At 40.6% G+C, this 13351-nt stretch overlaps 1 protein-coding gene across 4 annotated transcripts in view; it reads left to right on the plus strand.

The window, feature by feature from the left end:
• GLIS3 (GLIS family zinc finger 3) overlaps positions 1-13351 on the plus strand; it is a 475107-nt gene that overhangs the window by 415886 nt on the left and 45870 nt on the right. For all 4 annotated transcript variants that reach the window (XM_065907922.1, XM_065907921.1, XM_065907924.1 and 1 more), the window contains one exon: positions 4705-4873. In XM_065907922.1, coding sequence (XP_065763994.1) covers positions 4705-4873 — 169 coding nt within the window. The remainder of the gene's footprint in view (positions 1-4704; positions 4874-13351) is intronic.

Here is a 13351-nt window from a genome sequence, read left to right on the forward strand (position 1 = left end):
TAGTAAAGTAATGTTCAAAATTCTCCAAGCCAGGCTTCAGCAATGTGTGAACCGTGAGCTTTCAGATGTTCAATCTGGGTTTAGAAAAGGCAGAGGAACCAGAGATCAAATTGCCAACATCCACTGGATCATCGAAAAAGCAAGAGAGTTCCAGAAAAACATCTGTTTCTGGTTTATTGACTATGCCAAAGCCTTTGACTCTGTGGATCACAAAAAACTGTGTAAAATTCTGAAAGAGATGGGAATACCAGACCACCTGACCTGCCTCTTGAGAAACCTGTATGCAGGTCAGGAAATAACAGTTAGAACTGGACATGGAACAACAGACTGGTTCCAAATAGGAAAAGGCTGCATATTGTCACCCTGCCTATTTATCTTACATGTTGAATACATCATGAGAAATGCTGGGTTGGAAGAAGCACAAGCTGGAATCAAGATTGCCAGGAGAAATATCAATAACCTCAGATATGCAGATGACACCATCCTTACGGAATAAAGTTAAGGAGAACTAAAAAGCCTCTTGATGAAAATGAAAGAGGAGAGTGAAAAAGTTGGCTTAAAACTCAACATTCAGAAAACTAAGATCATGGCATCTGGTCCCATCATTTCATGGGAAATAGATGGGGAAACAGTGGAAACAGTGGCTGACTTTATCTTTTTGGCTCCAAAATCACTGCAGATGGTGATTGCAGCCATGTAATTAAAAGACACTTACTCTTTGGAAGGAAAGTTATGACCAACCTAGACAGTTTATTAAAAAGCAGAGACATTACTTTGTCAACAAAGGTCTGTCTAGTCAAAACATGGTTGTTCCAGTGGTCATGTATGGATGTGAGAGTTGGACTATAAAGAAAGTTGAGTGCCACAGAATTGATGTTTTTGAACTGTGGTGTTGGATAAGACTCTTGAGAGTTCCTTGGACTGCAAGGAGATCCAACCAGTCCATCCTGAAGGAGATCAGTCCTGGGTGTTCACTGGAAGGACTGATGTTGAAGCTGCAAATCCAATACTTTGGCCACCTGATGCAAAGAGTTGACTCATTTGAAAAGACCCTGATGCTGGGAAAGTTTGAGAGCAGGAGGAGAAGGGGATGATAGAGGATGAGATGGATGGATGGCATCACTGACTCAGTGGACATGGGTTTGGGTGGACTCCAGGAGTTGGTGATGGACAGGAAGGCCTGGCGAGCTACATTTCATGTGGTCGCAGAGAGTCAGACACGACTGAGCGACGGAACTGAACTGAACTGATCTGAGCCACAATTCTATAGTTAATTCCTCCAAGTTTCTGGTCATTATTTTTGCCTCAGGCAATATCCACAAACATTGCCTTGGACTCTGCATGCAAAGCACTCTGTGTCAACACTGAATTATAAGCTTCTACAAGATTATCTAAGCAGAATAGAATTTGTTTTATACTTCTCATTCTGTCTGTAGAATATAAAGGCAAATCACAGATTTCTTTTTGCTGACAGGTAATTTCTTATACCCTACCGAAGAAACTGTTCCATACACTTCCTTTACCAGCTGAGCCACCGGGGAAACCCATATACTTTCTTTAATCTGCTTCAAATTGAACCCTAAAATCTTACTTCCTTATTCTCATGGGGTCCCCAGTCAAAGGGTCTCTGCCTGTTTCAGTGTCATTCACTGGCTATAGCAGTGAATGGGAGGGCTATAGATGTATGTTTAACTGCTGATCAGTCAACATGTGACCTCAGCACAGCTGGAGGGAAAGTTTCTGAGCCTTGAGACCTAAACCATACACCTCTTATGTTCCATCTCACATCCCCCTCACTACCTGTCCTTACCTGTGGCCATTTCTATAGCAACCACACATAACTTGGCAGCACCTCCCCTCAATTGCACTAATTTTCTGTCCTCAGGCTTTCCTGATGCCCTGATGGGGAGCATCTGTGAGAACTTTTAGCCACTGTGGTGCATGTACCTACTTGGAAGTGTGAGAGCAGTAATACCCTTTACCGGTGGGGGACAGGAATTGGTGGATGAATGTTCCTTTCTGTCCTTGTCCTGTTCACGGAGCCCAGGATGGTCTCCAATGGCATTTAGATCGTGTTCATCTTCATTTACTAAATAAACATGAATGATGCATTGGAGACGGTAGTCACCAAGGGTATCTGGTTCCCTAGTCTATTCCAAAACCTGGCTCAGTGTCTGTCACATGGTAGGTGCCCCATAAATACTTGTGGAATAATTGGCTGCTGAGAGATAAATGAGAAGAATACAAGTAAGTGTATGCACACAGCAAAAATATTGAAATAAGTACAGAAAGGTAGAGGATATGACAGGCAAAAAAGCACAGTAGCATAAATTGCTATGACATATTTGAGGTGTGGTCAGTTGTCTGATTTGGCCAGAGATTAGGGCACATTTGGAGGCCACAAATAAGATAAGATTTGGACACTATTTGGTGCTGTATCCTAGTAAATCTCAGTATTTTGATATAATGATTTATAGAGATCTGTTCCCCTTATTCAACTGCAACCTCCTCAAGGACAGGAACCCACATATAGTAGAGTGGCTAGCATGTAGTAGATACCAAATAAATATTGAATTAAAAAATGTAATGGTTGGAGGATGGGTGGATGGATGCATGACTGATGGATGATTGGGCCTGGCTATTACGTAGGCTGAAGGAGAGGACCTTAAATAGGCCTGACTTCACACAGTACCAAATCTCCCAGCCTATTTCATTGCAGCTAATGCAAAAACGAAGCTAATATCGCTGATATAGACCTTTGGGAAGCAGCACATTTTCTATTGGAACACAAAGCAGAGCATGGAGTGTGCATACCAGATTTCTCTGTTACTCATGGGTTGTAAACAGCAAGGCAGCACTTCTCTGTGATAAACACACACACATACAAAAACACCTCCAGGGGATAATAAGTGATGGGTGCATTCAGCAGGTACAACAAAATAAATAGGAGAGTTCACGTCTCCACATTAAGGCAGAAAAAAAATTAGCTGTGTTTTCACAGTGTCTCTGTGACCTCTTATTATTCCATTAGTTTTTGGAATAGTATATAAAACACCAAGCTTCATGCTGACAAACCCCATATTGAAACTATTGCCACAGTCAATCCAAACAGCCTTCTCCCGTGGGTAAAATTATTATTTGGAATACAAGCAGAATGTGGTTGCCTGAGCGAGCTGAGCATAAATGAGCTAGTGATTCATAGGTGACTCTAGCGAGTTTGCAAATGTGCAGCTTTTCTGGAGGCTGACGGGCAGCAGAAGCTCTGCATTGCCCTTTTGAGCCGGTAAGCATTTTCTAGTCTCACCACCTCTTCAAGACCTGGAAGACAGTGGAGGATGCAGGCGTCTGAGGGCAGAAGCCATCTTGACACAATGCTGACTTGCCAAAAATAAAACCTTCAAATCAGATCACACTCCTGTCAGTAGCTTTTTGAGCGGGAAGATGATAATTCTGCTTCTTCACATGTTCCTTTAAGTACTTGAACTTTTGTTCCATTGGATTAAGCTTTTGGGGGCTGGGTCATCTGGGGTATTAATTCTATCCTGGAGAGGTTGGAGAAAAGTGTGCTGGTCTAAAAATACAGCTCCTGAACTTCTAAACCTTCAAATCTCTTTGATTATGTGGCTTCTTTTTCTGAATCCTGAACCTGATTTTTCAAATTTTTTGAAATCCATTTATTCTTTGATACAGTAGAGTAAGTTCAAAGAGAGCAGAGATGGGTATAAAGCTCTGCAGAGCTTTGTATAGAGAAGGCAGTTAAAGAGTCAGCATAATGTTGCTGCTATTATTGCCACATAATGAGATATCTGCTGAGTAGGTCTGGACTTGGAGAGAGCCTCTCTGGTAGTGATAGACTCTGAAAGTGACAGGTCCCCGTTTCTTCTCTGATACCGTACCAATTAGCTGATCTAAATGGGTACATATTTAAGTTTGAGGTCATGTACAGTTCTCAAAGGCTAGACTGCCCTCAAGAATGAGGCTGTAACTGACTCTCTGTGTCATAACAGACAACAGCGGGAAAGGATCCCAGAGGCCCCTTTTCCATATTTTGTGGTGTTGGGAGGTGACTCATTTTTGATAAAGACTGGGTACATTTATTCATCACACCATTGGGAAATGCCAGGGTCGGTTAGACTCTCAAGTTAAAAGCACGTAGGGTCCTACAGTGGTACTAGGATCCGGGGAAGCTCTGTTCTCAATTACACGGATTTAGCAGTGATGGGGAGGCTGGGAGTGACCCACAGCGCCTCACTGCGGCGCCAAGAAAAGGAGGGACGCCTATGTTGCGTCCTTCTGGGTCAGCAGACCGAATGCTCTGTTACCTGACTCTCATCCCCTGTGACTGAAAAGTGCAAATACAGAGACCTTTGCCCAGGTTCAAACATTACAAGATGGACTAATTACACAGTGTCCAGACGGGGCCCTTGCCGGGCAGGGCAGCTCTTATGAGGCAAACCCTGAACATCAGCCTGGAGTGAGCGGACATGAACTCCTCAGGCAGCAGTAAAGGCGCATTAGCCAGGAACCTGTTCCACCATGAAAACAGAAGCTGTGTATATCCAGTAAGGGGAGAGTTGTTCCCTGCAAACCACCAAGAGGAAAACAAACAAGCCCCTAAAATATGCTTGCTGTCAGCCTTCAGTATTTAAAAAGCATGCACTTCATTTGGGGCGCAGTCTGATGCTTGTTCTCCCTTGATTTCAGCTTCCATTTTCTCCAGCAATCACTCAAGCCGAAGCGGAACAGCTGCTGGGGCCGTGCCACCCCCACATCCTGTCAGTCACCCTTCTCCGGGACATACTGTACAGGGGAGCCCCCACAACCCCTCCTCCCAGTTACCGCCACTCGCAGCTGTGGACGCCGGAGCTGAGAGGTAAGGCCATCTGTCTCTCTCTTCTAATAGGTGGCGCCGCTAAACCTCTCTCCACTGAGAAGAGCTTTGACAGTTGCTGAATTTTATTAATAATCCATTGGTGGGTTGAATTACCCAAAGGTGACATTTTAAAAGTACATACACAGAGCACGTGAATCAAATACCTCATTATCTGTTTAATTTTCCATGGGGGGGAAAAATGAAGATACTGGTAATAATCAACTGAAGTGTCTGATACTGAGAAAACAGATCAGAATTTTCTTGTCTTTCCTTAGTTTGTTTCAGGGACTCAATTTTAAAGTAATGTCCCTAAAGGTTGAAATGCTTTCCAGGTGTAAGATGGTACCTTCAGAACCATAGATCAGTAGTGTTATCTTAAGAGTACAACATAAAAGGGCACAGGATTTTAAATGCACCACCAGAAAGGGGCTCTTCACTGAATACTTTGTGTTGATACCACCCTCGTAAGAGTTTCTGAAAGAAAATCTTAAAATCTCGACATTTAGGCCCCTGTCTTTGGACTGCCCAGCTGTCTTGTGGTATGACAGTATGCCTCTCCTGTTCTCTCCACTTCTCATCTGGCTTGAATTGACCTATGGAGGGGTTACTCCTAAACATCCACAGGGGAAAAAGTTCTTGTGGGCACCTCAATGCAATCCTGGAGTAGTAGACATTAGGTGGACAAAATAATGGGTTGAATAGGCAGTAAGAATAAAGTTTTGAATCTTTGATGTCACCAGCAATCTGTGGTTTTGTTGCTGTTGGTCTGGTCTAAGAGTTGTTTAATGTGTTAAGTCCACTGAGCCACATTTTAAAAATTTATGCCTACTGTTTATTAATACATCTGTTCACTTAAGAAGCATCCTTTGAGTCCTTGGTAGAGAAGGAACTCAAGTGACAAGATAGTAAAGTAACTGAGGCTTGAATCAGTGGGGAGAGGCAGGGAAAATACAAAGAAGGTTATTGTAGGAGTCTTTGTGAACAATATAAAGACCTGAAAAAGATGGAGAGTTTATTCAAGGGCTATTAGGATACTGAATCACTATTTATTAATGTATATGTGGGGTAAAGAAGAAGGACCAGAATTCATTCTTGAGTTATATCCCAAGACATCAAGGTGGAAAATGGTGCCATTAACAGAGGAAAAGAGGGTGTTGAGTAGAGGGAAGGGTGGGGAAGACAGGATGATAATTAATGGACTTTAGGGTTTTGAGTTTTAGGTGGCTGTGAAACATCCATGTGGATGTATCTGATAGGCAATTAAAACATGGATCAGAATATGTTATCCTTATCTTAACACTTCTGTGTTCATGGCTAAGTGTAAACAAATGATTAGCCTTCTCCCACAAAACCTGTCAGCAAACCAGTACAAATGATAATCATCTATTAAGTTCACAGACTTGCCAGTGATTGGATATATTTCTGTAAATTCAGTTGAGCTTGTTCATTCTAAGATTTATTTAGCTTCCAGTTGGGTTTTAAGTGATATTATTCATAGACTTTTTATCATCCCATTTCATTCTGCCTGGCCGAGAACCATACCCTACAAGGTAGTGAAGTTAAGAAAACCATTCATAGGGGCCTCTTCCTCTTTGCCTCATCTTCTTATTGGTACTTGTAGACTCTTTACAAGTATATAAGAAGAAAGTAACCTGTGTGTTTTCTTTTTTGTACATAGCCTTTGAAAGAATAAATGTGGAAAAAGATTGTAGCCATTAATGGAGTAAAAGACAACAGCCACCCAAACACCAGATTAAGTCCCAGCTCCCACAGCTGCTGACTTTTTGAATGTGTTCCTTAGATGCTCCTGCTGCTTAGCTTGTTTCAGTTTTGTCTTTTACATTTCATTTTTTATTTTATAATTTTTTTTAAAATTTCATCTTTTGTATGTTGGTAACATATTTAAAACTGTAAGAATGGCACAATGAACACCCATATACTCTGCCCCCATGTTCACCAGTGTTAGCATTTTGCCACCTTCTCTCTCTTTTTCTTTCTGACTTGAGAGATCCTTGATTTCTTTATTTGCTTGCCTGTTGTTTCTAAACCAATCTGAGAGATTGTTGGAATATCAATGAGCATTAACCCTAATTACCTTAGGAAAGATCTCCTCAGAAGTACATTTCTCCTGTATAATCACAATGTAATTCTCACACTCAGGAAATTTAACATTGATTAAATGTTATTATCTGCTATGCAATCAATATTCAAATTTCCTCATATGTGTGAATAAAGTTCTTTATACATAGAGGGTTTTTTTTATGATCCAGGATCTAATAAGGATCATATTTTTCATTTCTTTTCTGTCTTCTTTATTCTAATGAATTTTCCTAGCTTTTTAAAAACTTATCATCTTCTTCATCATTATTATTATTGTTTTTTTTTTCATGACATCAACAGTTTTTGAGGAACTCAGGATATTTATTTTGCGGAATGTTCTGCAATTTGAACTTATTTGATTTTTTCCTCCTAAACAGATTTGTTCATATTTGGCAAGAGTAACGCTTAGGTGATGGGATGTTCCTTAGCTCTGTTGAGCCTTAGTGTGCAACTCACAGGGAATTAGGATTAGATGAACCAGAGAAGGTAAAGCACCTAGATTGTTACATGGCGTGAAGATAGTCAACCTTCACATAGCTGAAAGGTTCAGGTTTGGAAGCCAGGGGATGTTGTCAAATGATTGCAGTGACTGATAATATAAAAAACCAGGGAAGAGTAAATGGAGAGGCAGGGGAGGGTGGTGTACTTTGTATGGCTGGGTGAGTAAAGTGGATAGTTTCACTTTTGTGGCTTTGCCTTGCTGCTCTTCTCTCCACAGGATGTGTGCCCCATTCCTCTGCCAGCCCAACTAGAAGGAGCAAGGGCATGGAAGGTTATCTCTTCCAATCAGGTTTGAAGATGAGGATGACTTGAAACAGCCCTGAATTATTCACTGTGTTTGCATTAGTGTTCAGCATAAAAACACTAAGAGGAAATGTGCTTACCTTCCGCTTTGGGTTTATGTATCTTTGCCTCTGTTTGCCTGGGAAATCCCCCAGTAAAAACTTCAGCAGTTTTCCTAACGGAAATAAGTTTATCACACTTTGCGAATTTTAGTGGGAAACTGGCATTTTCCCCCTGCTTTGCGGGCATTGATTCATCATTTATTTAACTTTAACTTGTTAATAAAATGGGCTGAGTCACTGTCATAAGTCAGGAAATGTCCAGTGCATCGATCCAGTTAGCATGAGGTCCTTTGATCCTTCCCATCGTAAAATAAAGGAAATGCAAGTTCTCTCAATTTGACAAGGTTCCATTTTTATTTTGAAATATTATCTGAATGATACATCATTTCAGTGATTTAAGCCAAATCACACCACATCACCTAATGTTGACTTAAAATTATTATGGGAAGTGGTGTTTTACTATGTCATGTTGATTGAGCCAGTGGTGCTTTATGACAGTGGCTTCCCATAAGAGGAACCCAGGGTCTTGGGAAATGTTAATTTACTGAGTTTCAAAGTATGTCTGTTAGACTAGAGAAAATAAACATTGATGGAAATCTTTTTCTTTTTTTTCTTTTGAGATGGAGAAATCTCCCAGTCCCAAGAATAAGTCAGCTAGACTTGTGTCACTGATCTTGTCCAAAAGCATGCCTCTCTTCATTCCAAAGAAGGCCACAAATATGGTGTGCTTTGTAGTACAAGTGACAGACATAGGGTACTTGTGGATTTACCAGAGTGGAGTGTAAAGGAATTTACTTGTGGATTTACCAGAGTGGAGGAAGTAAAGGGCTTCCTGTGATCCCCACCTCTGAGCCAGAGAAGACTAAAAAAAGGAAAGGATGTGCTCTTCCCTGAAGAGAACACATTCTAGTACTCAGGACTCTAGTACTAGTACTATAGGACTCAGCATCAAAGAATGGTAGGGACAGTTTTTGAGAACATAGTCTAAATACCTTACCAATTAAGAAATGTCAGTTCTTGAGTCTATATGAAGTATTGGGAAGAGTTACTATTTTCTATTCATATCAGATGTAATATTGCTAGAGTTCTAGGTACTTTGATGTATGTGCAGTCTTTCTGTGTCTTCGAGTAACCAGGGCTGGTCTTCATAGACAGCAGTTTCTAATTCACCATTGGGAATGTTTTGTGTCTTTCCTGGATGCCAATGGGTTAAAAATAGACATTGTTTTCTATGTAATATCTTCGCAATTATGTAAAGTTCTTTAGCTCTTGTCAAATCAACCTGCTGATTGACTTAGTTTGGTTGTTTCTTCATCTTAATTCAGGATCTTTCTCTGTCTAAAGAGACAGAAAGCATATTCTCTCAATGTCTTATCATCCTTGACTAAATGTTATCAGCCTTGGGCTTTGCTTAATACTCAATTTGCCTCTTGCAGCTCCCCAGTTAAATCACTGGGTCCTTATTATCCAACTTGTGTCTATTTGCTAACTAGATTATTAATTCTCTGAGGGCAGGAACCTAAAGTTTCCTTGTAACCTCCAGGTTTCCTATGCTTCTCTTCACAGTGATAGATCCTAAGGATGGTTTAATAAGCAAAAAGGATCAGTGAGGGAAATGCCTCAGAAAGGGGGTTTATTACCAAATCCTGTTTCTATCCTGGAGAAGTTTCTAGAAAGGATTACTCCCCTTGATTCGTTGGTCCAAAGGGTGGTGACCTCAGTTCTCAAAGGTCCTACATCATGTCTAACCTGCATACTTCTATAGAGTACAGTTCAGTTCAGTCACTCAGTCGTGTCCGACTCTTTGTGACCCCATGAATCGCAGCACACCAGGCCTCCCTGTCCATCACCAACTCCCGGAGTTTACCCAAACTCATGTCCATTGAGTCGGTGATGCCATCCAGCCATCTCATTCTCTGTTGTCCCCTTCTCCTCCTGCCTTCAATCTTTCCCAGCATCAGGGTCTTTTCCATTGAATCAACTCTTTGCATCAGGTGGCCAAAGTTTTGGAGTTTCAGCTTCAGCATCAGTCCTTCCAATGAACACCCAGGACTGATCTCCTTTAGGATGGACTGGTTGGATCTCCTTGCAGTCCAAGGGATTCTCAAGAGTCTTATCCAACACCACAGTTCAAAAGCATCAATTTTTTGGCGCTCAACTTTCTTCACAGTCCAACTCTCACATCCATACATGACTACTGGAAAAACCATAGCTTTGACTAGATGGATCTTTGTTGGCAAAGTAATGTCTCTGCTTTTTAATATGCTGTCTAGGTTGGTCATAACTTTCCTTCCAAGGGGTAAGCTTCTTTTAATTTCATGGCTGCAGTCACCATCTGCAGTGATTTTGGAGCCCCCCAAAAATAGGCTGACACTGTTTCCACTGTTTCCAAATCTATTTCCCATGAAATGATGGGACCAGATGCCATGATTTTAGTTTTCTGAATGTTGAGCTTTAAGCTAACTTTTTCACTCTCCTCTTTCACTTTCAAGAGACTTTTTAGTTCCTCTTCACTTTCTGCCATAAGAGTCATCTGCATATTTGAGGTTATTGATATTTCTTCTGACAATCTTGATTCCAGCTTCTTCCAGTCCAGTGTTTCTCATGATGTACTCTATATATGAGTTAAATAAGCAGGGTGACAATATACAGCCTTGATGTACTCCTTTTTCTATTTGAAACCAGTTTGTTGTTCCATGTCCAGTTCCAACTGTTGCTTCCTGACCTGCATACAGGTTTATCAAGAGGCAGGTCAGGTGGTCTGGTATTCCCATCTCTTTCAGAATTTTACACAGTATTTTTGTGATCCACACAGTCAAAGTCTTTGGCATAGTGAATAAAGCAGAAATAGATGTTTTTCTGGAACTCTCTTGCTTTTTCGATGATCCAGCAGATGTTGGCAATTTGATCTCTGGTTCCTCTACCTTTTCTAAAACCAGCTTGAACATCTGGAAGTTCATGGTTCACGTATTGCTGAAGCCTGGCTTGGAGAATTTTGAGCATTACTTTACTAGCGTGTGAGATGAGTGCAATTGTGTGGTCGTTTGAACATTCTTTGGCATTGCCTTTCTTTGGGATTGGAATGAAAACTGACCTTTTCCAGTCCTGTGGCCACTACTGAGTTTTCCAAATTTGCTGGCATATTGAGTGCAGCGCTTTCACAGCATCATCTTTCAGGATTTGAAATAGCGCAACTGGAATTCCATCACCTCCACTAGCTTTGTTCATAGTGATGCTTTCTAAGGCCCACTTGACTTCACATTCCAGGATGTCTGGCTCTAGGTGAGTGATCACACCACTGTGATTATCTAGGTCATGAAGATATTTTTTGTACAGTTCTTCTGTGTCTTCTTGCCACCTCTTCTTAATATCTTCTGCTTGTGTTAGGTCCTTACCATTTCTGTCCTTTATTGAGTCCATCTTTGCATGAAATGTCCCCTTGGTATCTCTAATTTTCTTGAAGAGATCTCTAGTCTTTCCCATTCTGTTGTTTTCCTCTATTTCTTTGCATTGATCGCTGAGAAAGGTTTTTTTTGTTTTGTTTTTTTTTATCTTTCCTTGCTATTCTTTGGAACTCTGCATTCAAATGGGAATATCTTTCCTATTCTCCTTTGCTTTTTACTTCTCTTCTTTTCATAGCTATCTGTAAGGCCTCCTCAGACAACCATTTTGCCTTTTTGCATTTCTTTTCCATGGGGATGGTCTTGATTCCTGTCTCCTGTACAGTGTCACGAACCTCTGTTCATAGTTCATCAGGCACTCATAGTTGTTTTAATACAAATGTTCATGCATACACACATTGCTGGGAGTCTCTTGCCTTTGCTAAGGTTCCATTTGCTTTCCTGTGATCTTTAATACTAGATGCTCAATACTAACTATTCTCACATATTTACATCTGTATCATCTACATAGCTCAAACTAGGCCTACTTTGCTGTATTGCCCTTCCCAGAACTTCCTGAGTAAACAGGAACATGGATATCTTCACCCACTCACCTTTTCCATAGACATATACACACATTCTCTCTCTACACTTAATCTTTTCTCTCTCATTTTAATCTTCTATTATGTGTGCAATAATGGCTAAATCATAAGCATCCTATAAAATATTAGTTTATCAGAATGAACCCTAGCATTGGGGTTCATTCATTTATTGAGTCAGTCAGCTGGTGTTTGGGCACCAGTGCAATATACTAGACATTGAGGATATGTGATGAAGGAGACTGATGGGAGTCCTGCAGTCTTTAAGCACCCAGTCCTGTGAGAACTAACCAGATCAATTGGTGGTCATAATTTAGGATGTTAGGAAGGGTTGCTACAGGAGATGGTAGAGGCACCTAACCAAAATTGGGGAGGCAGAAATAGAAGAAGAAATGTCTCCTTGAAATCTGAAGGTCTATAGGACCGTATATGTATATATATGATGTATGATATTGCCTGACATATATATATATATGTATATATTTTATAAACTAAGAGGAACGAGAGCAGGCAAGAGTGGAGCTTCATAAATAAATGTTGGAAGAGCCTCATGATCTGCTATAAGGAGTTTGGGCTTTATCTAGAGAACAGGCTTTGTGTATTTGGCTAAGACAGGTACCCTGGTGACTCTGGTATACATTTCAAAGGCCTTCATATCCTATTATCCATCGAGCAAGAGTTCAGAACATATTCTGGGCCCAACAAAAGAAGAAATTATTAAGAGTGTATGAATGATTTGATAGGATGCTCACCTAATGCCAGGTCATGAGCATCATTCTTTGGGTTTCAGCCCTTTCTATTCAGAAGACAGTTATCCACATTTCACTTCCCATTAAGGGGTCAATTTCTTTCTAGAAAAGTGACTTACACAGATATTCAAGATTAAGAGAGGTGAGGTCCAAAGTCCACCCGCCCCGCATGTCTACTTGAGAATTGAATGTAATGAAAGTTGTTCTGATGTTGATGCTGTAGGTACAAAGAGGAAGAAAATTCCAATATCCTATTCTGTCTCCTAGATAATGGAGATTACAGCATTGGATCTTAGACTGGAAAGGCTTGAGATCCTTTTTTCTGTTTTGTTTTCCTTAAATCTGTGGGAAACTTCTGGTACTTCTTGATGTTTATTCCAGGGCAGAACAGCCCACCAGTCTTAAAATTTCTTAAATATTGATCATGACCACAGCCATGCTTCATCCTCTGTGGAGAATATCAATTGGGTTATAGGCCTTTGGAATGAGCTTTCTTCTCACAGTGATATTCACTTTGCTAATAATAATAGCTTCTTATAAATATGCCACCCAGATTCATTCCCAGTAAGTCACCCATACCAGGAAATTGGTGATGTTTGTTACTTTCTTCTTACCTACCCAATGATTCTGAATGGTTCCTTTGGAAGAAAGGTAAAACAACAAAGGCTTTGCTGAGCTAGCTTCCCTAGTCCTCTCTAATCTATCTCTAATTTAAACGTCTGTGTTGTCTGCCAAACTTTTATGAGCCTAATTTAGCTCTACCTTCAAATACATTTTAAGCCTAATCAACTCTACTCCTCCAAAC

This window comes from Muntiacus reevesi, chromosome 17 (genome assembly GCF_963930625.1).
Source record: "Muntiacus reevesi chromosome 17, mMunRee1.1, whole genome shotgun sequence".
NCBI classification, from domain to species: Eukaryota; Metazoa; Chordata; class Mammalia; order Artiodactyla; family Cervidae; genus Muntiacus; species Muntiacus reevesi.